Below are 27,451 nucleotides of genomic sequence, written 5' to 3'. Positions count from 1 at the left end.
TCCATTTTTCAAACCTCTTCTCCTCTAAAGGGTAGCAGACGTGCTGGAGCCTATTCCAGTTGGCTTCAGGCGGTAGACGTGGGACAACCTGAATCAGTCGCTAGCCAATCGCAGAGCACACATGGATTTGCACTCACACGCACACCTACGGGCAATTTGGAGTTCACAATCTGCCTACTACACGTTTTTGGAATGAGGGAAAAAACGGAGTTCCCGGAGGAAACCCACGCAGGCATGAGGAGAACATGCAAACTCCAGAACTCCAGACTGGAGCTGGAACCGAACTCACCACCTCTGCATTGTAACCAGTGTTCCACCATGTCAATATTGTCATATTTCAATGTCATAAAAAAGACACACACATTTTTAGCACACATTTTATTGATGTAACAAAAGACTCAAAAGCAAAATGTTGTGCTTCTCATTTAGAACATAAACAACAGAGGCAACAAGAAAGTTTTCCCTTAACTGTTCAGAACGTGTGTTTCCTGTTAAAAAAAAGCGCAGGTCTTTTTATACCTTGTAATTACAATAAGTAAACATTCTGTGATGTTGCACAACAGGTTTTCTTGCCAGGAGGTTGCGGCCCGTATATAAACGTTTCATCAGGCAGCAGTATCTCAGTCTGTAGAGGCTTGGGCTTTGGGGCTGGAAGACATTTACAGGAACTAAAATGTAGATGAGGCAACTGTCGTTGGAGTTGTCAACCAACTTACCGATTGTGCGCTTTCTACTACAGCCTAAACAACACAACAACAGTTCCATGTCTGCAGGTAAGACACTAAGTTTTGCTTGAATTGAAAACTTTACGATGGGGTAGCGCTGTGAAGACACCTTAGCTCAGTGGTGGGCAAACTACGGCCCGCCAACCCTGAATAAATTGTATTATTAAAATTTTTTGGGGTCATTTTGCCTGCAATGACTGCGTTTCCCCAGTAGATGGAGAACCAATCGCCTGGGCATTTACTACCGGAAGCCGTGTCAGAAAGCTCGGTGCACACTCACAAGTGCGTGTACGTACTCCAGGCTATGACGCACTAGCAAAAAAGGGAGACCAACAACACTGTTCCCACTGAAAATGAAGGGGAGGCTCTCAAGTTTGTTGTAAAAAATGCATTTTGAATATGATTTTTACACATAGCAGGGACCAGCGACCATTCTCACTTTCAAACAATGCAGGATGCTCAAGGACATTGATGCACCACCTGTTTGCGACTAATCTTAACCTGTAAAGTTCTTAAGGCTTACTTTAAGGAAGTGTTTCCCGTTTCCTCACCTCTGTTAGCAGGTGTTTGTGAATTAAAACTCTGCTCTGATTTTCAGATACCCCTCACCGTGTTGGCGTTTTGATTACTTTATTTGGATGTATGCTTTCACCGATTCTTCAAGATGCTATATTTGGTCAGTATGTTTGCCGTTTGATGTGATCTCATAAGCTAAACATCTTTCATTAATCTGACCTGCAGGCACTGAAGTGATGGAGACTGTTATTCATAATAACAGTGTCGTATTTTATGAGAATCACTGATAGCAGTTTATTAGTGTTTTTTTTAATTTTTTTTTTGTTTTCAAAACACTTGTTTGGAATATCCATGCTTTACTACCTACTAAAGGCCAAAATCTTTTATGCAATGACCTTTACAGGTCGCTTATATTACTTCACACAAACACTACGTCCATCTGCTCCTGGTTCGGCCCTCCGGTCCAAATTTAGAACCCAGTTCGGCCCGCGAGTCAAAAACTTTGCCCACCCCTGCCTTAGCTCATCCAAAAATAGTGGTTGCATGGCAAGGTTAGTTGAAAATTAATCAAACGTGCGACTGCAGAATGTTTAACACTGAAAATGAAAAAAAGATCAAATGCAATTGAAAATGTTACCTTAAATTATAAACAAACAAGCAAATACACACACTTCACTTGTAAATCACATCGTGAAGTTTGCAGACGACACAACGGTAGTGGGCCTCATCAGTGAAAACGACGACCTGGACTACAGAGAGGAGGTGGAGCAGTTGGTGGGCAGGTGCAGAGACAATGGCCTGCACTGAATGTGGAGAAGACGAAGGAGATCATCGTCGACTTCAGGAAGAACCAGCCTCACCACGCTCCAGTGATCATCAACAGCTCAGCTGTGGAGGTGGTCAGCAGCACTAAATTCCTGGGGGTCCACATCACAGACGAACTCACCTGGACTGGGAACACCACGACACTGGTCAAGAGGGCACAGAAGCGCTTGTACTTCCTGCGGAGGATGAGGAGAGCCCACCTGCCCCCACCCATCATGAGGACGTTCTACCGAAGCACCATAGAGAGCATTCTGACAAGCTGTCTCTCGGTGTGGTGTGGGGGTTGCAGCGCCTCCGATTGGAAGAACGTAAGGAGAGTGGTGAGGACAGCAGAGAGGATCATCGGGGCTCCTCTTCCCTCCATTCAGGACTTGTCATCCCCGCGCTGCGTGTCCTGAGCCCGAAATATTATCAGTGACCCATCACACCCCCACCAAGGACTGTTCTCCCTGCTACCCTCTGGGAAGAGGTTTCGCAGCATCCGCTGCTGGTCCACCAGGTTCTGCAACAGTTTTTTCCTTACTGTCGATTTTGTAAATACTGTTTTTGTTTCCTGCACTGTGTACATACTTTATCACTGCTGCGCTTTATACTTATCTTATTTCATGTTTATATAGAAATGTCACTTTTTATTCAGCCGAAATATCATTTCATTGTTGAGAGCCGTATGCAACGAAATTTCGTTTTGTGTGCACCAAGTGTTTATAAAATGACAATAAAGTCTGTCTAAGTCTGAGTCTAAATGGTGTCCTCCTCATTACTCTGTCTGGAAGCTGGGCAGCCAAGACACAAGCTATATAATGAAGATATATTTTTGGGAAATAAATTTAGACAATTTAATGTAAGTTGAAAATGCAGGTCAGTGCTTCTGAGTGTGTTTAGGGCAGCAGAGAAAACCTTGTAGGCTGTGACTGCACAACTACTGGTTTTAATTCTTATGGGATTATGCTGTCCTCCAAGTTAACGCCCTTTCCCTCACCCTCCCTTCCACTGGTTCAGTCACAGCAAGATCAAGTAACTTGCATCACTGGCGCACAAATGCACAGAAGATTAACTTCAAATGAGCCTTAATATCTCCTTCTCTGCCCACTATAAGCATCATGGTTGAGCCTTCCGAAGAGGCTAGGCAAGATTCAGAGGCGAATGGAGCCTCTTCTCGCGGCATGTGGTTGGGACGCATTAGAGGAATCATCCCGTCCAGTTACCGCACCGAAGTGATTCTCCTTTTGAAGCTGGCAGGACCTGTGGTAAGATCCCAAGATGAAATGACTGACAAAGCTTCATTTGGCTCAAATTGTGTAATTGTATATGTATGTGTGTGTATATTTGATCAATCTTAATACTGGTGATAACCCATTTACCACTTTGTTTGTAACTACTCCAGGTCCTTTCCCAGATGATGATCTTCATGATCAGTATCATCAGCATGGTGTTTTGCGGTCATCTAGGGAAAACACAATTGGCAGCTGTATCACTGGCAATTGCGGTGAGGACATTTGCCCCATTGTTATTTCCAATAGTACATTGACACATTTAACTTGCCTGACAAATGTTACTTTCAGAAAAAAAATCAATGCATTTTTTTTTATTGCTGTTGTGTTTTTTTACCTTAAAGTGCTCTGTAATTTGTCACGCAAATCAACGTTGGGAGGGGGACTGGTCAAAGCAATAATTTTGCTCATTTTGATTGAGCATGTGCAGCATGACTCAAGTGTGTCAGTTTGTGGGACTTTTGAAATGTTTGCTAGGGTTTTCAAACTGTGAAGTGGCTTGTTTAAAGCTGGAAAACATTGGGTAAATAGACTGTTGGCCATAATTATAGTTCTCAAAATGAATTACTTTTATCACTTTTAACCTAAGGCACAGAGTTCATCATGCATCAGGCATAGATGAAATGACGTCATAACATTTGCTTGCCACTGTAAAATAAGACATTGTATTCCAAATTTATGAGCAACGGCGTATTAAATGTTGATAACATTTTCTTGCCGCTGTAAAACAAGATCATTGTATTCCAAATCTATGAGCAACAGCGTATTAAATGTTCATAAAATGATCTTAGAATGATGTAATTGGCAAGATAATGTATATATTTACCCAACAAGTCAAAGACAAATTGACCAAGCAAATTTGTCTGCAATAGCCACATGATCTAAAATAATGAATTATCAGACAAAATTTAGATTTTGTTGGAAAGACAAGATTGACTCAACAGTGAGATGTGTTTGTTTCTGTGTGTATTTTGCACGTTCTTCCGAAGTGGTTCTTTACTACCCAGATGTTCTGTGAGCCAGCCTCAAGGGTTCAGGGGAGGTCAAAGAACAAACGCAGTCTGTTTTGTCCACACCACTTGTATGATTTGTGACAATAAGAAAACAACACTCCCATCCTTTTGACGTATCTAAATTGTTTTAAAACATAGTAGCAAAAAAAAGGTAGCTGACTGATACAAAAATATGTGAGGGTGGTAATTTCCAAAGTGAAGCAGAGCATTCCTGAACTTATTGCTGAAAGGCAACAGCAAAAGTTACATTATTATGTTTTTTGGTTTTTTTTGTTGTAGAATGCCAGTTGAGGAGAAGCAGCTGTGGTTGAATTCCAAGTTGTGACAGGGCTTTGACATTCTGAATTTGGATTTGCCACCTCTAGTTTTAGTCAACAAAAACTGGTGACATTTTGAGTCAGAGATACTATGAAAAATCATATTTAACGAGCTGAAATAGATGGTAAAACTTTGCTTCTCTGACTTAATTGTTGGGTAAATAGTGATCTCACCAGCGAGAGTTATAGACAAACTGTTCAATAACAAATTAATGTGTTTGTTTTATTACAATATTTGTACAGCGTGTATAACATATACAGTATACACAGACATAATATACTATAAAAAAATATTTATTTCATAACCTCTGTTTTCAAATGAGCAGGATAAGTGCTATGCATTTATCGATGAGTAAAACTGATTGAAACGACCATGGAGTAATATCAAAATAAATACATTTTAAATCAACCCCAAAGGCTTCTGTGTGAAACTCAGTGCCAAAGACAAAAACAAAGGACATTCTCACTATAATTATTAGTTTTGGTTAGTTTGGGGAAATGTAAAGAGTAAGTTGTTAATTTTTTGTTTTTATAAAAGCATTTTCATTTTTATTTTATTCCGTTAACAACACTCCCATCCTTTTGACGTATCTAAATTGTTTTCAAAAATAGTAGCAAAAAAAAAGTAGCTAACTGATACAAAAATATGTGAGGGTGGTGAGGTAAATTTTGGATTCTATGCGTCACTGTATGTCACCTTAAATGGCGACCTTGCAGCAGTGAGAAGACCCTAAGCTATTTTTGCGGTACAGAGAAGATCTAGTTTCAGCAATGTGTAGGTACTTAGAATATGGAAGGGCCATTCGTCCGTGACCAGGAAGACCTTTGTCCATGCACTTTTAAGGGCATCGGAAGTAACCAGTAGAGTGAGACTCGGACCGCAGCTGTTGTCTTACGAGGTACAAATGATGGGGGAGAACAGATAGAGAGGGGAAACAGCGCGAAGGACAAGGGAAGAGAGCGCGAAGAGCGAGGGGCGCGCAAGGCGCAATGGGCAAGAGCAAGAAGAGCGAGGGCTTTTTGGGGGCGAACATCTGTGCTGTCGAGAGCTGAAACATCTTGGCTTTTGGGGCCACTCAAACTTTTGGAGAGACATCACTTTGACATCGGTTGAATAAAATCTTTTCCCAATCAGCCGTGTGTCACCGAAGTGCTTCCTTACCCGGACCAGCCATCGTCCACTGAGTGTTTTTTTGGAGACCAGCGAAACAACAAAGACCATTCACCACATTTTTGGCGTCACGAACAGGATTCGTGTTCCCCCGGGGAATTCCTGCCCGCTTCCTGAGCGAGAATCCAGCGGTCGACCAGCGGCTGTCATTAAGGTGAGATGCTTCGCCCACAGTTGCCGCGATATGCTCGATTCTTGGACAGGTGGGGGGTTGGCCCCTTGAGGGGGGCAGTTACAACCGAATCTGATGTGGCCATGAGCTGTCCCGGGAGTAAGTTGTCTCTCCCAGTCAAAAGTTGTCATAATTCGACTTTCGAGGGGGGAGTGGCCCCAAATAGAAGCAGCAAAGGAAAAATAAAATAAAAAATAGAAAAATAAATAAAAAATAAGAAATAAAAAGTGAACAGTAACTTAAAACTTAATGGGGAATGTGCACAGTGGAGTGAGTGACATGTCTGGTGAGAATGATGAATGATGAAAAAGAAAAAAGCCCGAAGTAGTGTGGCTCGTGACGGGACAGGTTGTCAGGGACATCGCTGTTGACCGTCACAATAAAAGAATGGTAGAAAGTCCCATAAAACGTGGACTTTAGTTTGGTGACAGATCCGATGGAGGATAGAAATTTTAGCTGTGTGAATGAGGCGAAAACACAGATACGATTGAACACTGTTGCGACAGGAAACGACCCGCCCCAGATGTAGTTCCTGGAAAAGCCGAGACACTGCAGTCGCACTCAGTGGCCGTACGGGCCAAGTGCGCACCTGTGGAGAGTTTCGGTGGCCGGGTTAGTCTCCGTCAAAAGTCCAACAAAAAAGGGAGGCTTGCGCTGACCGCGTTTGGCAAATAGGAAAAGTGCGCAGCCTTGGCATCCGTAACTGTGAGCATGAATGTGGAAGTGACCCGGTCAGACCCTTTTTTAAGGGTGCCGAAGTGGTCCGGTCAGACCCAGTTATGGGTGCCGAGATCCGGTCAGATTTTAAGGGTACCGAGGAAAATAAAGCGCGCGTAAGCCACGTCGTTTGGACACTGATCGAATTAGAGGTGTGTGTGGGTTACAAGGCTCCTCGATTTAAACGCTGGTGCAAGAAAATGGCAGAGTAAACTCGGTGGGCTGTCATTTTTGAATACAGAGGTAGCTGGTGCGTTATCGCGGCAACGGTCCGATCCCGATTTGTCGAGGCGCACTGTAATAGCATGCACGTCTGTCAAAGTTTGATAAATTTGAGCCGGCGACAAAACCGCTATTGGACGAAGGTTTTGTGCGGCTGCTGTGTGAAAATGGAAAACGTGGAAAAGAGGCCTCTGGGGGGTTTAGTAGTGATATAACAAGTAATTTGTGTGCACACTTAAGTTAAATTCTGCAGAATAAAGGGGAGATATACAGCGCTATTAGGAACGAAACGAAACGACACAAAAGTTAAGTAAGACGTGCGTATTTGTCAGTGCATCTGCTCTGATGACAGTTAAAACGACCAAACTGCTCAGCAGCAGTTGGGAAGAAGCAAAATGTGGACTGGATTCGAATCCCGTTGTATGTCTTCTGTGTCCGTGTGTAATCTTTGTGAACTCTGTCAGCTAAATGTTGTCTGTTTGAGCTTGCGCGCGATGGGACACTTGAAGTGTATGTGGGGGCCCCGTAAGTAAGTGTGTATGTGCGTGCGTGCGTGCGTGCGTGTCCGGGAGTGAGTGTGTGTGCGTGCGTGCTCGTGAGTGCGTGCGTGCGTGTGTGTGGTTATGCTCATGAGCGCGCATGGGTGTGAGCGTGTGCTTGTAGAAGCAGCAAAAGGAACGGATAAGGATGGTGTGCTCTCGTTGCTTTGGGCGCGTGCCCACCTGCGCTGCACGCGCGGGGAGAGGGATCCGGCCCCCTGGGCGGCAGGGTGGCCAACCTGTACCTGCCCACTGTGTTTCAGGCTGGCCCCTCCCCGCGCGGGTGACGTCGGGGCGGTGCGAATGGCTGGAGTTGTGCCCATTTTAGGGGCCTGCGTGGCCAGCAGCGAAAGGAACTATGACAAAATGATGGAAGACGGAATGCTGAAGGAGCAAAAGAATGCATGACCAACTGGAGAAATAGGAGCATGCGTGTGTTAACCAATACGACACCAATATAGATGTATCTAAAGAAAAACATGCTGGGACGACAGCAAGCGGTGGCAGAAGAGTGTGGCCCCCTCATAAATAATGGGGGACCCCTCTAAGGCCAGCTGACGCTCCTTTTAGCATTCTGAGAGGAATAGGAAATTGGATCTGACGAAAAGCTCAACTTAGTAATTTAAATTGCTGAAAGGATGACAAAATTGAAAACAAATTATTGATACTCGTTTCTTTGGGGCTCTCCTCAATACTTCAGATTTTCGGTTACATAAAAAACCTGAGACGGCGGATACATCCGTTGTCTCCAGGAGGACATAGAGACACAGCATGAATTTAGGATTAATGTTTAACAGCCGTCTAACAGGTGGAGTAGGAGCATGCGAGAGCTAACCACTACAACACAAATATAGGTGAATTGAGTGTCTAAAGAAAACTCAACCGGTCAACACTAATTTATGAGAGCAAGAGCGGTATCAAGTCCTCACTTGCACAGCAGCAGCTGGAATTAAAGGAATTCTCTGGATTTAGACATAGGACTGAATTGTATGTATGGAGAGCCTGCTCGTAAATTGCGTTGGCCCGACAAGGCTGACCATTGCCCACTGTAACAAGACGCACAGGTCAGAAGCAGCAAGTTCAAAATAGAGGAGGAGATGCCAACGAGGAGAGATTGGATTCGGTAGTAATTTGTTGGTTCTTTTAATACTCTTGTAAAAGTATGCTCGGTACAAATAAATTAGCGATAGGAGCATTTTAGAAGTCCAAAAGCAAGAAACTCAAATGAAAATCACATTCTAGATTCGAGTAATGGAGCCTAACTGGAGCATGGGAAAAGTGAACAGCTGAGAAATGGCCTTCGATGTAGTGGCGGAGAATTAAAAATTCAAGATAGTCCAGTAATATCGGTAAGTGAGCATAACACCACTAATACTGAGGTCAAACCAGAGAGGATGCAATGTTTGGAACATGACTTAATTATGAATAATGTACATTCTGTACGCAAAATTGGGAAACCTTATCTGAAATTGAAGGCTCAAATCAGCAAAGGTGAAAAGATGATAGAGAGGATTGCATAAAATCAAAGGCAGGAAAACAAACAATAGAATGTAGCCTGAAATTAGGATGAGCTTCTGGAAATCACAGTATAATTGAGAGAAGTCACAGTTAAGACTTGAAATTTTAAGTTTGGGGTAATCTGCCACTTTAAAATTGTTCAAATAAGGTCCATCACAATACAGCCGAGAACTCATGAAGGAAAGGCGACGTTTTTCTCAAGTATATTAAATTGTTGTTAATAGGAGAATTGGAAGTTTGATTAACAAAAGGTACTAGGTAATTAATGGCTAATTGGAAGACGATATTTAAGTTTGGTGTCCCAGTCTGTCTTTTCCAGTATCCAGCAGTGACCCTGAAACTCGATCCCGAGACTCCACCGACAGCTGAGAACAACAAGAAAACGGTGCATGGCTCTGAGGCACCTTTGACCTTTTGCAAGAGCAAAGAAGGACTATATTTGTGCTTGGGGGGAGCACAACGCTCCGGAGGAAAACGACATCCTCTGAGGCGAGAGTGAAGAAACTTACAAGATGTGAATGGACTCAGTTGAAAATGGACTCATCCGAGAGTGAGGAATGAGTTGGCTCTGAGGCTACAACTAAAGACAACAACTTGACAATGAGGTGCGGCGAAAGACCCATGAGACATGAAATGTGCAACAAGCGAACTGGACTCCTTGCTGGGGCGTAATCAATACTTGGTGGGGCTTGGGTCAAAGTGAATGGAAGCTTGCTTGGGCACTGAACTTGACACAACTGAGGAGTCTTGATAAAAGATAAATAAATAAATCAGGAACAAAAGGTGTAGTGTTACAGAAAAAGTAAAAGCATCATAATCAGAGGATAAATTTGGATAAAACAGATAGGCTAAATTGTATGAAATAAGAGTAGGATCACATTTAGTCCATCCAGCTTAACAATTAGACATAGAGTCATTGACAAATTGGAGATGAAAATAGGACATTAGCACCCAATAGGATGCAGTCAAGAGGTGGCTAGATTGTACAATGGACCTGATTATTATTAATTAATAAAATTAGAAGTTAATTACACCTCACGGGGAATTCTGGTGTCAGAAAGTCAGATAAGTTCAAGGAATAACAGCCATGGAAACTTTTGACAGTTAAGAATAATGCGGCATAAGAGTCACACAAAATGACAGTTAACGAGATGACAAACGTGATAGGACTCAAATAACAAATGCATTGACAAGGCAAAGTGAAAACACCATAGGGGAGTAGACTGTCGGAGGGACCCTTTCGAGTATCTTTACCCAGCGATTCGATCAGAATGATTGATTAGGATAAAATTATTTAAGGACCATCTGAGGCTGCTTCTTTTCCCATGCTCACCCTTGGACAGGCTCAGTAGTAGAAATAACTAAATTTTTTAGGAATTTAATTGACAGTTTTACGGTAAAAGTGAGGTACGATTGTATGAAATATTTAATCGAGAAGAACATCCAGAAATGAAGTGTTACCTTCAATATTCACTGATTGCCTACTCACTTACACATACTAAATTTGTTTGGTGTGGAATGAGAGCTGAGCGATGAAGGCGACTGAATTGGCACTTGTGTGGTTAAGAATGTGTATGTGTGTCTGGGACAGGGTGAAAGGCCAAAGTATTCTGGAGTTGGGGTGAAAGGGTCACAGTTGAGGGTAGGATTCCTCTCACATGAGACTGGAACACCCAGGTTTGATGAGTGATGAGTTATAACCTTAACCAACAGCTGATGGTTAATCAGAGGCACCATGAACAACAAAATAGTTCATGGAGAAGGCCCATTTCAGCAACACGAATGGACAAGACAGGACTAATATCAAACACTAGGACAATGGACGATATGACATGACAGACTTGGACTCATGGGACGACTGACTATGTGGATGACAACCAAACATTTGAAACTTAAGCTTGCTTGTGGCAAGTGCAAGCTTTGCTTTGTTTCTGTGCGTCACTTGACTTATTGCAGCATCAACCACCAGCCAAGGAGCAGATTGCTGGCTGTTTTATAACTTGTAATAATTTTGCAGGTTGGCGATTGCAGTCTTGGAGAGTTTATATTGAATTCACGTGAAAATGTTAACCCTAACCTTTTTGATTTTTGTGATGATTGAGGATTTTCAGGACAGAATCCCCGGGCGCCATGATTCGTTGTGTGTCTATGTTTATTTTGATACTCGACGCCTGTGTACTTTTTGTGTGCACAAGGGTCCGCTGTCAGCAGGGCTGTATGCTCACTGGCAGGTGTGCGAGGATTGTTGTTTTGTTGCCGAGTGTGGGGTGAACTGAATTTTCAGGAACTTGGGGATGACGGTTCTGGATGAGTGAAAGGTTCGACAAACTGGCTGCAGGACGTATGATGATGCGGTAGGACGTTTTGCCGGTTCCTTTTTGAATGCCTGATGACACATTGAGTGAATGTGTCAGAGGGGGGAGTTACATTTAAATGAGTAAGTAGATATAAAAGCTATTTGTGACATTCAATGTTTTTTCGGATTCAATTATTTTTGAGGCTTTAACAGGACGTGCCAGAATTCAACAGGCAGTGATGGAAGGAGCAGAAGAAGCATCTCGAAAGGAAAGGAGTTAATGGGAGACAACAATCTGCAATGGATGCAAAGCGTGGTAACAATCTAGCGACAGTAACGGTTAAAGTGTCAACGGAAAAGCACGAATGATGACAAATCATACAGCTAATAGGGATTAGACTGCAGCGCAATAGACAAATGTTTGGAAGGTAACTAAATAAAATAGGAAACTGGACCAGAAACAAGGAATAGGGAAAATTTCTTAACAAATGAATGCATTAAAGCTGCTATTAAAGGGAAAGTATTTAAGAACACATTTTAAGAGGGTTAATTTGCATAACAAATGTTAAAAAGAGTTGAATAGTTAAATCATTTTGGGAAGATTACAGGTCCATTCAAAAGGGCGACTGATTTGAACAGTAAGGTGACTTGAAGGGGAGACAAAGATAATGTACATAAACAAATTGGGTGAACAAAACTGATGGAACTGATACTGTAGCGTCTTGAGGAAACGCGTAGCTAAACCACCAGCAAAGAACCCAGGAGACTGTACTAGCTTGTAATTTTCTTTACTGAGCGGTGAAAACTGCAACAGACGTTACATAGTGTCAGCGAATGGCTGGTGAGAACATGAAAATAAAGTGCGCTCATCCAATAAAGTTAACAAAATAATAGCAAAATATCAGCGTAAACATTAAGATTAAAACGACACACGACTTACGGCATTGCCTCGTTAATGACTCACAGCAGATGGCAACAGATGTAAGTCTGACCGCATTCCACAACATGGCTACTTCATAACATCCTGTAGACGGCTCAGCGAAACCGGAAGTAGCGCTTCACGACAACATTTTTACAACATTGTAACCATATGAAATTATTTATACAGCCTTAAAGGCAACACACTCCCTGCCTGGCCCGTAGGGGGCACTATAAGCTTAACTAAGCCTTGAAAGAATCAGTCCTTGGGGAGGAGGAGGATGATTTCCGTCACTGGTCGCATAAATGTCTTAATGTTGCCTTGGTCACTGACTTCAACTTCGACCCTTCTTACACAATTGTCCTTTCCATGGAATGTTGCAGTGACCCGGGCCATAGGCCAGCTGTTGCGTGTGACCTGCTTGTCTTTGAGCAAAACAAGGTCACCGACTTGCAGATTTCTTCTAGATTGAGTCCATTTCTGTCTCTTTTGTAGTAAGGGCAGGTACTCCCTCCTCCAACGCGTCCAAAACTGGTTGGCAAGAGCCTGAACTTGCCTCCATTGCTTAGTGTACAAGTCCTTCTCCAAGAATTCTCCAGGAGGTGGTAGAAGGCACGATCTCTGTGTGAGGAGCATTGACGGAGACAGAATGAATGGATTGTCTGGATCCGAAGAAACTGGGAGAAGTGGCCTTGCATTTATGATGGCTGTAACTTCCGCCATGAGAGTGCACAACACTTCGTGAGTTAGTTCAACCTTGTTTTGAAGCAGCATGGAGTCCAGAATTCTTCGAGCCACACCAATCATGCGCTCCCAGGCGCCTCCCATGTGGGAGGCATGAGGTGGATTGAATTCCCAGATGCACCCTTGGTCACATAGATACTGTTGCACCGTACTGTCCATTCCTAGCTCCTTGGATGCCCCAATGAAGTTTGTACCTCGATCAGATAAAAGACTTTTGGCGGGACCCCTCAGAGCAAAGAAGCGTCTCAGGGCGTTTACACAGCTGGATGTGTCCAGGGATTCGATCACCTCAATATGTACAGCTCTCGAACTCATGCAGCTAAACATGATGGCCCAGCGCTTGTTTTGGGCTTGTCCACCTCTAGTACGCCTGGTAGTTATTGTCCATGGCCCGAAAACATCAAGGCCCACATAAGTAAAAGGAGGACACATTTTCAGGCGTTCAGACGGCAGATCTGCCATGCGTTGTTCTTCCTGTTTTCCACGTAGTTTGCGGCAAATAATGCATTTGTGGATCACAGAGTTGACAAGTCTTTTGCCACCTATAAGCCAAAGCCCAGCAGCCCTTATTGCGCCTTCTGTCAGGTGGCGACCCTGGTGTTTTACTTGCTCATGGTGGTGACGAGTGAGCAGGAGAGAAATGTGAGAGTCCTTGGGAATGATTATTGGGTTCTTTTCAAAGTTCTCAAAATCAGAGTGCTTGATTCGGCCTCCGACAACTATAAGGCCATCATCCAGGATTGGGCTGAGTTTTTGTAGAGGGCTTTGTGTGGGAATTGGTTTTCCAGCTTGAAGAGCCAACAGTTCTTTTCCAAACGTTGCTCGTTGTGTCTCCTTGAGAATGATGTGTTTAGCGCGAGTCATTTCGTCCAGTGTTTGAGGTAAGTGACATTTGTGCCATCCTTTGCATTTTCTGTTTGGATTACTGCCATTGAATGATTTTGCGATGTGAATGAGGAAAGCTATCGCTCTGACCAATGACTTGAAGGTAGAGAAGCGTTGGAAGCCTTTACATGTGAGTACTTGAAGGTTAGTCGCCAGTGTTTTAACTTGTAGCCTTAATTCGCAATCTTTTTCTGGATCAATTAACTCAAACTTCCCACTTGCTTGGTTTGTTTCTGCAGATGAACGATAGATGAAGGATGGTCCGGTGAACCATATTGTTTTTGCCAGTTGAGATGGTGTGAGTGATCGTGAAGCATGATCTGCAGGGTTTTCCTCTGTGCGCACATAATGCCACTGTTCTGGTTTGGAGGACTGACGAATACGCTGCACTCTGTTGTGGACATATGTGGAGAATCTTTTTGACTCGTTGCAGATGTAGCCGAGAACTACTTTACTGTCTGTGTAAAAATGAACTCCATCCAGCTGTTGGTCTAACTCCTCCTGAATTAGATCGGCCATCTCGACTGCCAAGACGGCGGCGCACAGTTCAAGCCTTGGTATAGTGGGTTCTGATTGAGGAGCAAGTCTTGCCTTGCCCATAATGAATCCTACCTCAACCTTGTCATCTTGTTGGACTGCTTTCAGGTAGGCTACAGCACCGATTGCTTTGGTTGAAGCATCTGAAAATAAATACAGTTCGTTGCGTTCTGCTTGCCTGAGAGAAGTTGATGTGTAGGTTCTTGGGACGTGAAGCTCTTTAAGATCTTTTAGGGAATCTCTCCAACTTTCCCATTTGTTTTGCTTGTTCTCCGGAAGAGGTGCATCCCATTCTGAACACTCTGATGATAGTTCACGGAGTAGCGCTCTTCCTTGGATAGTGACAGGTGCCAACAGACCCAGAGGGTCAAAGATGCTGTTAACAGAGGACAAAACACCTCGGCGAGTGAATGGTTTAATTGCAGTGGCCACTGAGAAGGTGAAAGTGTCTGTCATTATTTCCCAAATGAGACCTAGGCTTCGTTGTGACTGAGTTTCTTCACCTTCCAGATCTAGGCCTTTAATGATTGTTGCACAATCGTCAGGACAAAAGGCTTCTGTGACTGCTCGAGAATTAGAGACAAACTTGTGCAGACGAAGATTGGACTCAGCAAGAGCGGCTTTTGTTCTTTGGAGCAAGTCAATTGCTTCGGCTGGAGAAGGCACAGAGATCAAGCCATCGTCAACGTAAAAATGCCTTTCCACAAACTCGACTGTGTCGGTGCCATAGTCCTTTGCCCCTTCCTGGATGGCTTTGCGCAATCCATAAACGGCTACTGCAGGTGATGGCGAGTTTCCAAATACATGGACCTTCATTCGATATTCGATGACCTCCTTATTTACATCATTGTCCTTATGCCGCAGAAAACGGAGATAGTTCCGGTGGTCATCACGCACCAGGAAACAATGAAACATTTGCTGTATGTCTGCCATAATGGCAACTGCCTCTTTCCGAAATCGTAGGAGGACCCCAAGCAAACTGTTGTTCAAATCAGGCCCGGAGAGAAGGACGCTGTTGAGGGAGACGCCGGAATACTGGGCACTGCAATCAAAAACAACTCTGATCTTATTGGGCTTTTGTGGGTGATAAACCCCGAAAGTTGGAAGATACCAGCACTCTTCACCTTGTTTCAGTGGAGGAGCCACTTCAGCATGACCATTGGAGAAAATGCCTTGCATGAACTCGACGTATTGCTCTTGCATTTGAGGTTTTCTCTGTAAGTTTCTTTTGAGAGACAAAAACCGACTGACTGCAAGCTCCCTGTTGTTTGGCATCTGTTGGCGAGGTTCTTTGAAGGGAAGGGGTGCTACCCAATTATTCTTGTCATCTCTATACATTCCTTTGTCCATAATCTCCAAGAAGAGAATGTCCTCGATAGATGGAGCTGGTTTGTTGTCGTTTTCTGTGCGATTGAATACTGTTTTTCCGAGAGTTTGTTCAGGTGCCTTATCCTGTCTTTTAGTGCGTGGCATTGCTGTGAGTTGCAGAAAGTTGTCACAGAGTCCGAAAACTGTTGGACGGCCATTTTCGAGAATCGTCGTCTTGAACGTGTTGACCGTGTGTTTATGAACCTTGCCCCGGCACACCTCTCCAACTACGACCCACCCTAAATCTAGCCGTTGGGCAAACGGAGAATGATGAGGCCCATTGAGTTGCTCTCTAACCTTGTGTGCACGTAAGATGTCTCGACCTAGCAACAGGAGAATTTCAGCCTGAGGATCTAACTCAGGAATGCATTTGGCTATGAGACGAAGATGAGGCTGGTGCAGCACAGCGCTTGGAGTTGGGATTTCACTCCTATTGTTGGGAATGTCTGGACATTCAATAAGAGGAGGTAGTGGGATGATGACTGATTCATCAAGCGACTCGATCAGGAAACCTTCAGCCATCTTGCCCTGTGTTTCAACAAGGCCGGAGCATGTTCTTAAGTTGTAGCAGAAAGGCTTAGTTTTAATATTAAAAAGTTCAAAGAACTCAGGCCTAGCTAAGGAACGATTGCTCTGGTCGTCCAGGATTACGTAAGCTTTAACTGCACTGTCTTTTTCACCCTTTGGATACACCCTGGCGAGACATATTTTCGAACATGAGCGACCCCATTGACCTTGGGCACACACCTCGGTACAGCTTGATGTTACATCGACATTGTCGGGTTGTTTTTCTCCCTCCCCGCCGTCCTCTTGAGCAGGTGAAGGAGCCTTGTTTTGAGGTGGAGGACCTGGATGCATGACGGTGTCGTGGCGTGTGCTGTCACATTCAGTGCACTTTACTGTAGATTTACAGTCCTTAGCGAGATGAGTGTCTGAAGAGCAGCATTTAAAACATATTCCTCTCTCTTTGAGGAAGGCCTTTCTTTCCTCCAATGGTTTGTACCTGAATGTCCTGCATTTCTTTAGTGGATGTGGCTTACTGTGCAGTGGGCAGTTGTTGTTTATGTCGTTGTTTGTAGTTGTAATGTTTGTTTTGTGCACAGCGATAGGTCTGGGTGAGTTAAAGCTCTTAGGGTTGGATCTTTCTTGTTTAATGTACGTTTGACTATTTTGTTGGGTGAAACTTGGGTCATTGCGTTTCTTTGCCTCTTTGCAGATAAAAGCACAAAAGTAATGAAAGGGTGGGAAACAACCATTATGATCTTCTTTGTAGTTAGAACCGTGAGTCATCCACCTATCTTGGAGTGGGTACGGGAGCTTGTCGACTATTGGACCTATTCCTCGTGAAGTGTCCAGATACGACAAACCAGGAAGATAGCCGTCTTCCTTGGCTCCTTGAATCTCTTGGAGGAGATCCCCTAGTTCGCGCAGTTTGACATTGTCCTTTGTTGTTAATCTTGGAAAGCTATCCAATCGCTGAAAGAGTGACTTTTCGATCATTTCGGGGGCTGCATAACACTCACAAAGCCTCTCCCATGCTCTCTTTAGGGCTGCACTGGGGTTGTTGACGTGTACTGAGCGTATGCGCTTCACCTGACTACTAGATTCCTTTCCCAGCCATTTGGTCATGAGATCTAACTCTTGAGTCGGTGTCAGGTGGACTTCAGCTATAGCACCACTGAATGAAGAGTACCATGCTCTGAAGTTCTCTGGCCTATCGTCATATTGATAGAGGCCAGATGTGATCAGGTCTCGACGTGCCATATATTGGGCAAACGGCTCAGCTGGGTGAGGTAAGCTCGCTGCATTATTGTAATGAGGCATGAATGGGGATGCGTGTGGACTAAGAGAGTTCTTTGCTTGTTCTACTTTTGGTTTTGTCCCAAGTTTGGTTTGAATTGGCAAAGCTGTCTTCTTGAACGTGGACTTTGGCCTAATGCTGACAGGTGGTGGCTCAAAAGCATCTTCCTCAGATGGATCCCATGTTACTAATGAGTTATCTGAGGCCTTGTGTTGCGTTGGTGTAGCTGATACTTGTACGATTGGAGGTCGAATTTTGCTTTGTGATTGCACATAGTAATTTGTTCTTTCTCTTTTTACACTGTCCAATAAAGAATTTCTGCTCTCATGTTCATCTTGTATTGCCTCTGCATTTTCTAGCACTTCAGCCTCTGCTTCTGCAGCATGAGCTTCTCTTTGCCATGCTAACACTTCTAGCGCTGTGTCAATTTTCATTTTTTGTAGTTCACTTTCAGCCTTTTCCACTTTTAGCTCTGCTTCTTTATTTGCAAACGACGCTCTCACCTTTGCTGCTTCTGCTTTAGCTCGGGCACGAGCAGCGCTTCCTACGGATGAGCATGTGCTGCCGGTTTGACTTGTCGCAGATTTATTTCTTGCTGCCATTTTGACCACGATGACACATCAGATGCTGCCTTTTCACTGTAGCGTCTTGAGGAAATGCGTAGCTAAACCACCAGCAAAGAACCCAGGAGACTGTACTAGCTTGTAATTTTCTTTACTGAGCGGTGAAAACTGCAACAGAGGTTACATAGTGTCAGCGACAATGGCTGGTGAGAACATGACATTGAGTGAATTTCAATTGAACATGAATGATGTGAACATGAAAATAAAGTGCGCACATCCAATAAAGTTAACAAAATAATAGCAAAATATCAGCGTAAACATTAAGATTAAAACGACACACGACTTACGGCATTGCCTCGTTAATGAATCACAGCAGATGGCAACAGATGTAAGTCTGACCGCATTCCACAACATGGCTACTTCATAACATCCTGTAGACGGCTCAGCGAAACCGGAAGTAGCGCGGCGAAACCGGAAGTAGCGCTTCACGACAATATTTTTCAATTTAAACTATGAATTATCTATTATTACAAGATCGAAAGGATTACTTAATTTATTAAAACATTTTTACAACATTGTAACCATATAAAATTATTTATACAGCCTTAAAGGCAACACACCGTAAGTTCCGGACTATAAGCCGCGCCTTTTTTCCAAAATTTTGAACCCTGCGGTTTATAGTCAGGTGCGGCTTATATAAGGATTTTTCTTCGTGATTTTTGTGATGACTTGATCACTTTTATACACTGCGGTATCTTGAAGAAAAAAACAACAACAAAAATACTATTTTGAAACACTACTATGGCTGCTGCTTATTCTGGCTGTGTTGCTTGTGACTATTATGAGCTTTAGTAGGAATGCACGCTAGGTGACCTGCGTCCAAGGGCTCTAAACCCTTCGTCACAGGCAATGTTTAGAAAGACATGTTAAAGTATGTTATTAAAACTTTAAAAATGCTTTCTGTGAACGGTCTTTCTTTGTAAAAAAAGCGTGTGTGCACGTGCGGCTTATAGTCCGGTGCGGCTTATATAAGAAAAAAACTTAAATATCCCCCAATTTTAGCTGGTGCGGCTTATAGTCCGGTGCGGTTTATAGTTGAGTCCATTATTTCTTAAAGCCTCTGTTCTTATCAGCAATCTTCCTCGTTCTGTCTTTTGAATCCATGGCCCGTCACTCACACACCTGTTTGTTTACAACTCGCCTGTGCTGTGTCGCTTGCTATGATGCAATTTTGCTCCATTCTGAAATTCGGTATTTTTAATATACCGTAGTTTTCGGACTATAAGTCGCTCCGGAGTATAAGTCGCACCAGCCCTAAAATGCCCAAAAATGTAAAAAAAAAACATATATAAGTCGCTCCGGAGTACAAGTCGCATTTTGGGGGGCAATTTATTCGACAAAATCCAACACCAAGAACAGACATGAACGAGCAACAACAGGCTAAATGATACGGTATGCTAACGTGACAAACACAAACAAGGAGCTGAGAACGGGCCTGACGTAACATTCAGTTATTTAAAAAAAACTATTAATAACACGTTTATAAAACCATCTGTGTCACTCCAATTCATTAAATCCATCGATCGTCCTTTGTCAACAATGCCGTGTGCCGCGCCGCAGTTCAAATTATTCCACAGGCCCATACAACGATATATAAACTATATTTTAAGTAACTATCACATAAACAACAATATTATCAAACCATTTGTGTCACTCCAAATCATTAAATCCATCGATCAAATGTCTCGTCCTTTATGTCATCCTGGTGACAGAAGACATGTCCAGAGGATATGGCGCTTTAAAGTGTTAATTACTTTATTTGATTTTTTCTCTCTATTTTTCATGTTTTGAATATGTTCAAGATAAAGATATCAAAGCATGTGAAGTAATCAACTATACTAAAAATGTGAAGTGGTCAACTATACTTGTAAGTAAGTGATGTGTTAATGAAATAATAATAATAATTAATAAAAATTTGTGAAAAAAAACACATGTCGCTCCTGAGTATAAGTCGCCCCCCCCCCCCCTCCCAAACTCTGAAAATAAACGCGATTTATAGTCCGAAAATTACGGTATTTACAACGACATACATTTTCTACAGCATAAGAATGTTTGTGTCATGATTACCATCTAAAAACCATATTTAAAAAAAACAAACACATTTTTCCATTTTCACACATTTTTGCAAGAGCTCCAGGGAGCCGCAAGGTGTGTGCTAAAGAGCCGCACGCGTCTCCGGAGCCGCAGGTTGCCGAACCCTGGGCTAACCAGTCGACCAATGTGCTACCCAATTTGAAGTCATTTAGCTCATTTTCACTGCTTTTTTGCTAACGTTTTAGGTGGTATTGTTCCTTTTTTTTTTTTTATTTAAAGTTATAGAACAGGGGTTGAAAATTGGGAAATTTGAAAATCGTGTCTTTTAAGATGCGTGGACATAAGCGTTGGCGTTCATCATGCCAGCATTGAGTTCTACGAGGCCAGTGTGTCTTATTTAAGACACTAGCTGCCAGTGAACATGCAAATCTTTCCCACTGAGGTGTTTTGGATGCTGTTTTATCTGCAGATTTCTTACCTATTTAGCAAACAATGTTTGCACTTTAATTTCCATGTTGAAACGAACTTTTTAATGGAATTGTTTGTATCCTACGGTTTTGGGTTGTTTGCCAAAAGGTTTGTTTGTTTGCACAAAGTCGTACTGCTTTGGCAGCCGCTGCTTGTTGCACAAAAATATGTTTCAGTATAATATTTTGTAAATCTATCCTCCAAATTGTAAAACTATTGTAAATGTATCCTCTTAGAATATTTTGAGGACATATATGATCTGATTGGTTGTGATCCCTGATTAGTGCCCCTCGTACCCAGCCGACCCATCAGTGCAGGGGGAGTGGCTTCATCAGTGATTGGTTTCAGATGTGCCACCAGGTGCACTGATTGAACCTCCTATTTAGAAAGGACTCTGTGCATTCAGGCTGGCTGTTTGTGTCGTGTGAGTTATGTTGCAGAGTCAATTTGTCTCCATAATTGCTTGGGTGTGTTTGTGCTGGTGCCCTTACTTTGTGTCAGGGTCCATAAACTTCTTAACACAATAAAGCATTCCAATCTAATGATGGCAAAATGAAGCTTAAGCCATGAACCATTTCAGAAAAATGAATGAAGAAGTTGTGATTCATGTCTTGAGACTTCGTATGCTCATTAGGGACACCTACTATTTCTAGCAATTGTGTGGAAATCTTTGATAGCCAAAAAAGGAACAGGCTAACCGCGGCTGTACCGCAGGGATTGCTTTTATGGCAGACAGTCGTTCCCTATGCTCATCTAGAATAGAAATGCTTCTCTTTGCTCTTGTCTGTAAAGAGCCACACAGGCAACTCTGTCACAGGCCACTCCATTTTAACAATGGAAATTTTACCAGCCTTTTTGTCTTCTTTTTGAAGCGTTTACAATGTCCTAAGTTCTTTTAGTCTTAACGTTATTGGCGAAATTTTATGACAGTTTTGTTCCTTCATTTTAGCTTTTTCTGATGTAATTCATCTAGATAGAAATTTAGAAAAAAATAAAGACATCATAAAAACACGTCCCAAACTCGCATGAGTGGGGAATTCAGTTGGATTCTGTCAGAATGTGAATTATGCTGGGGTGAAAATATGAATATTTTGCTGTGGGAATATGGAAACTATGTCCCTAGGTAAATCGAATGACCTTATCAACGATATAGATCATCATCATTGAATGATTATTATATACATTGTTTATCGCAGGCGTGACGTGGGCAAATCGAAACTCTCATCTCCCTGGTTCCACTGTTTTATATGTATTTGGCGCTAGCCATGATGTTCAGTTGAAATAAACTACAGTAACGTCAACCCTGGTGTGATCATTGACGCACTCGAGAGCAAACTATTACATGGTGTCAGGAATAAGATGAGCCTTCTCTCCGGCGAGATTTTGTCTTTTCTTTACCGTGCACGTGTAGTGCTTGTTTATTACGTTCCGTTTTGTTCGCGTTGGCTACCATAACGCCAACAAGCTGCTCTTCTTCCCTGTAATGGCGGAGGTATTTTGCAGGCCTGACCCCCTCATTTTCAACAAGAACATCACCGAAAATTGGCGTGTTTTTGAAAGGAAATATGATGTCTTTATTGCCGCGGCACAGCCAAGACCAAGCTTACATCCTCCTCAACATCGCTGAAACAGTGGCCATCGAGCGGGAGCGTTCTTTTGTCTATGCCCCAAAGGTGTGGGTTTCTGACAGTGAAGAATGGTTCAGGATTGTCACTAACGCTGAGTCCAGAGAGGATCCGGTGTGTCTTAAAATAAAGTTTGTTGAAATCGGCAACCCACAAAATAACAGGATGATGACAAACACAGGTTTCAGAAGAAACCAGAAGCAAGATGAGACAATCGAATAGTTTATTAGAAATTTGAGGATCAAACTCATTGAAAGGAAAGGAAAGTTGATACAGGGGCAAAATGCAATCTGATACCACTGAAGAATCACAGAAGAGTGACAAATGGATGACAACTAATCAAGCAAGGGAAAACAGTCAACCTCATCTTTTGTGGAGGCACCAGACATCAAATGTAGCCTTGGTGTCCACCAGGTCACCATGGAAAGCAACACTGACTTCAGCTTACAAGTACTAGCTCAGTACAAGGACCTTCTCAGCAATGAGCAGGGAGAACTTCCTGTCACGTACTCCATGAAGCTGGATCCCAATGTGTAGCCTGTGGTCCGCCCTGCCCGCCGCGTCCCTATTGCAATGTGCGAGAGAGTAAGGGGCGAACATGAGCTCATGCAGTGCATTGACGTCATAATACCAGTCACAGTGCCAACCGACTGGGTCTCATCCATGGTAGCGACACACAAGGACAAGAACAAAATCAGGCTGTGTCAATTCTGAAAGTGCTGAGAAAGATGAGGGATTTGTCACTATGGACATAAACGACAAACACGTTGAAATGAAAGTAGACACGGGTGCAAAATGCAATGTGATATCACTAAAGACTCACAGAAGCGCCGTCTTCAACACGGTGTTGAAGATGCTCCACCACCCAATGCGCAGCGTGGAAGAAGTTGCAGCACAGATGTTGAGAGCAACAGTATTCTCTGTTTTTGGATGCCAAGAATTCTTTCTGGCAGATAATAATGATAATGATGATAACTATAAAATGCAATTCCTGGAGAAATTGCATGTGAAGGCAAAGAAGTTAAATAAATACTTGGGGAATGCTGCAGAATGATGTGTAAAGTTGGAACGGGTTGAATCGGTTGAAAAATGTAGAAACTAGAAGTGAAATATGAAATTTTGTAAGATTTTGCGCAAATTTTATATGTTGAAACGTGAGATATTTGAATTTGGCAATTTTGGGAATGTCCTCAGTATGATTTGAATGTGCTGAATGATGTGAATTTCAAACTGGAAGGATGTAAATGAGTTAGAATGGGTTGAATCGGTTGAAAAATATAGAAATGAGAAGTGAAAGGGAATTTTGCAAGATTTTGCGCAAATTGTAAACGTGAAAACGTAATTTTTTTTAATTTGGCAAGTTTGGGAATGTCCCCAATGTGATTTGAATGTGTTGAATGATGATTTGAATTGTCAGGTCTAAGTACCATAAGACATTATTTTATATACTGAAAGAAGAGGAGAAGACAACCAGTATTCCTTTTCCTCGCGAGAAGAATTGCGTGGAAGGCCCAGAACATAGGCATCACAAAGCGGAATAGTTTTGCAAAAACAGACCCCAGGCCACGCCCATATTGGACTGGGGCCCTTTGAAAGCCTTGGATTGACCCCCCTACTTGCGTTTCGTAATAATCGACAAATCGATACAAATCGGGGTGTGTGGTTTTTATTATCTCAATCTAAAATGCAAAATGAGGATACTTTTCCCGTATTCAAAGCCGACAGGTGTGTTTTGATCTGTTTGAAGACTAACTGAAATGGTCTCTATGAGATCTGCACACGTTTAAATAGTACGCAGGATTAAAGGTCTTATTTATAACATCTTCAAAATTCCCCTTGATGGGGAGATGGCGCAGCATCGGCGCGTAAGCGTCACCGACGGTCTGGTGTTGAACAATATCTGTATAAACAAATAGTAAATATAAACCGGCTTTTTTATCAGCTGGATGTTGTCCATCGACGCCTTCCGGTTTGAGCTGGAGCCAATGTTCCGGATTCATTCCAACAATACGCTAGGGGGCTCTTGAACATAACTTTTGAACTTTCTTCGCCTGCAAACAAATATCTCCGTATATGCTGGTCAAACTGAATGCCAATCTTTTTCGTACTGGCTTTAGTTAATAGAGTTTGAATTTCAGAGGCTAACTATTCATGATTGTTGTAAACCCCTCCTCGAATTTTAGGCGTGTGTTGAACCTCGGAATAACCTTGTAAAGTCTCATCTCGTGAGATAAGGGGTTTTGGCTGTTTGAGATAAAAATTCCGGACACCTTCCCGATTTTTTTAGCATATGCCTAATTTCAGAATCACCTTGTAAAGATTCATCTTTACTAAAAGGTTTCGACTGTTTGAGGTAGAAATCCCGTATTTTCTCAGGAACGTCAAAAACTGAGTTGATGTATGAAATCTCACATAAGCCGACCTCCCATGATCCTTTTAAATCTATGTTTACGCTAATTCCACTTTAAATTCTGAAAGCGTGTTGTCAGGAAAGATGTGCATGCTAGCATTTGAGGCTAATGTTACGTAGAATTTTTTCTGTACATCACCCATCTTGAGATTTTAACAGAATGACCATCCTATCAGTTTTTAAATGTCTTTAACGCTATTTGCAGGCACCCAGCTGTCAAATTTGGTTGGCCAGCCAACCCAGTGGACGAGTAACTCCTTCTTGCCTGGCACAGTGCGTGATTTAAGAATTTTCTGTATCCGGAAAATCTTATTTTTTTTTATTTTTACTTTTTGTAATTCTGCTTCATAAAAAGTGCCTTCTATGAGCACACCGTCCAAGTCTGATATATTATGGACAGGCGGGACACGGTGGAGTCGTTGTGTTATCCTGAATATGTCGTCCGTGAAACTCTGCAAATAACCTTTCTCAAAGATCCCCCTTAGTTTGGAAAGGCGGACTGTGTTGCCTGGAGCGAACCGGAACTTGATTCCCCGTCGGAAGGGGTTTTTGTCATACAGGTTGGTGAAAACAACGTTGCGATTTTCCTCGTTTACAGCATTGGGTCTCATTCTAATACTGGTATGAAAACTATCATTGTAGCTGGTAATAAAATCCTGAATTACATCTACGTATCGTTGTGTGTTCTTTGCTGTAAAATAACGCCACATTCGTGATTACAGTGTTTTGTTAATGCGTTCAACCGTCTGCGCTTTTGTATCGGAAGACGTCGCGAAATGTAAAATATTATGCTGTCTCAATAATTCCTGGAAATGTTTGTTAAAACATTCTTTCCCCTTATCTGTCTGCAGTCGTGGTGGTATCCCGCTAACTGTTAAGATATCTTCAAACCCCCGGGACACATGTGGAGCTGATTTGGAACACATCAATTGTGGTCAGTAAATATTTGAATCCGTCATTGTGATTGAGCATGTGCAGCATGACTCAAGTGTGTCAGTTTGTGGGACTTTTGAAATGTTTGCTAGGGTTTTCAAACTGTGAAGTGGCTTGTTTAAAGCTGGAAAACATTGGGTAAATAGACTGTTGGCCATAATTATAGTTCTCAAAATGAATTACTTTTATCACTTTTAACCTAAGGCACAGAGTTCATCATGCATCAGGCATAGATGAAATGACGTCATAACATTTGCTTGCCACTGTAAAATAAGACATTGTATTCCAAATTTATGAGCAACGGCGTATTAAATGTTGATAACATTTTCTTGCCGCTGTAAAACAAGATCATTGTATTCCAAATCTATGAGCAACAGCGTATTAAATGTTCATAAAATGATCTTAGAATGATGTAATTGGCAAGATAATGTATATATTTACCCAACAAGTCAAAGACAAATTGACCAAGCAAATTTGTCTGCAATAGCCACATGATCTAAAATAATGAATTATCAGACAAAATTTAGATTTTGTTGGAAAGACAAGATTGACTCAACAGTGAGATGTGTTTGTTTCTGTGTGTATTTTGCACGTTCTTCCGAAGTGGTTCTTTACTACCCAGATGTTCTGTGAGCCAGCCTCAAGGGTTCAGGGGAGGTCAAAGAACAAACACAGTCTGTTTTGTCCACACCACTTGTATGATTTGTGACAATAAGAAAACAACACTCCCATCCTTTTGACGTATCTAAATTGTTTTAAAACATAGTAGCAAAAAGGTAGCTGACTGATACAAAAATATGTGAGGGTGGTCATTTCCAAAGTGAAGCAGAGCATTCCTGAACTTATTGCTGAAAGGCAACAGCAGAAGTTACATTATAATGTTTTTTGTTTTTTTTTTGTTGTAGAATGCCAGTTGAGGAGAAGCAGCTGTGGTTGAATTCCAAGTTGTGACAGGGCTTTGACATTCTGAATTTGGATTTGCCACCTCTAGTTTTAGTCAACAAAAACTGGTGACATTTTGAGTCAGAGATACGATGAAAAATCATATTTAACGAGCTGAAATAGATGGTAAAACTTTGCTTCTCTGACTTAATTGTTGGGTAAATAGTGATCTCACCAGTGAGAGTTATAGACAAACTGTTCAATAACAAATTAATGTGTTTGTTTTATTACAATATTTGTACAGCGTGTATAACATATACAGTATACACAGACATAATATACTATAAAAAAATATTAATTTCATAACCTCTGTTTTCAAATGAGCAGGATAAGTGCTATGCATTTATCGATGAGTAAAACTGATTGAAACGACCATGGAGTAATATCAAAATAAATACATTTTAAATCAACCCCAAAGGCTTCTGTATGAAACTCAGTGCCAAAGACAAAAACAAAGGACATTCTCACTATAATTATTATTAGTTTTGGTTAGTTTGGGGAAATGTAAAGAGTAAGTTGTTAATTTTTTGTTTTTATAAAACCATTTTTGTTTTATTCCGTTAACAACACTCCCATCCTTTTGACGTATCTAAATTGTTTTCAAAAATAGTAGCAAAAAAAAAGTAGCTAACTGATACAAAAATATGTGAGGGTGGTAATTTCCAAAGTGAATCAGAGCATTCCTGAACTTATTGCTGAAAGGCAACAGCAGAAGTTACATTTTTGCGTGTGTGTGTTTTTTTTTTATTGTAGTAAGAAGTAAGTTGTTATTTTTTTGTTCCGTAAACAAAATGTTTCATCAATTTTAGTCTTAGTTATTTAGTTAGTAAAATAACTTTGCCTGGCAGATTGTAGGCTCT

At 42.1% G+C, this 27,451-nt stretch overlaps 2 protein-coding genes across 2 annotated transcripts in view; one reads left to right on the top strand and one right to left on the bottom strand.

Moving 5' to 3' along the window:
• Window positions 1-3,070: 3,070 nt before the first annotated feature.
• The window catches only part of LOC133151175 (multidrug and toxin extrusion protein 1-like), a 31,694-nt gene continuing 7,313 nt past the window's right edge, over window positions 3,071-27,451 (top strand). The window contains exons 1-2 of the mRNA XM_061273971.1: window positions 3,071-3,313; window positions 3,451-3,552. Of these exons, the coding sequence (XP_061129955.1) occupies window positions 3,167-3,313; window positions 3,451-3,552 (249 nt within the window). The 5' untranslated portion in view covers window positions 3,071-3,166. The remainder of the gene's footprint in view (window positions 3,314-3,450; window positions 3,553-27,451) is intronic.
• LOC133151023 (uncharacterized) lies at window positions 12,420-16,277 on the bottom strand. Its single transcript, XM_061273745.1, has one exon. It carries the CDS (start codon window positions 16,275-16,277, stop codon window positions 12,480-12,482), a length of 3,798 nt encoding a protein of 1,265 aa, XP_061129729.1. The 3' UTR covers window positions 12,420-12,479.

The sequence above is a fragment of the Syngnathus typhle genome, linkage group LG3 (genome assembly GCF_033458585.1).
Source record: "Syngnathus typhle isolate RoL2023-S1 ecotype Sweden linkage group LG3, RoL_Styp_1.0, whole genome shotgun sequence".
Classification (NCBI taxonomy): domain Eukaryota; kingdom Metazoa; phylum Chordata; class Actinopteri; order Syngnathiformes; family Syngnathidae; genus Syngnathus; species Syngnathus typhle.
The sequence above is the reverse complement of the archived record's forward strand: the minus strand, read 5'-3'. Positions and strand labels throughout refer to the sequence as shown.

Bases quoted from the DNA above. Each gene is read 5' to 3' on its own strand.
- LOC133151023 (XM_061273745.1), bottom strand. From the start codon at position 16,277: ATGGCTGAAGGTTTCCTGATCGAGTCGCTTGATGAATCAGTCATCATC.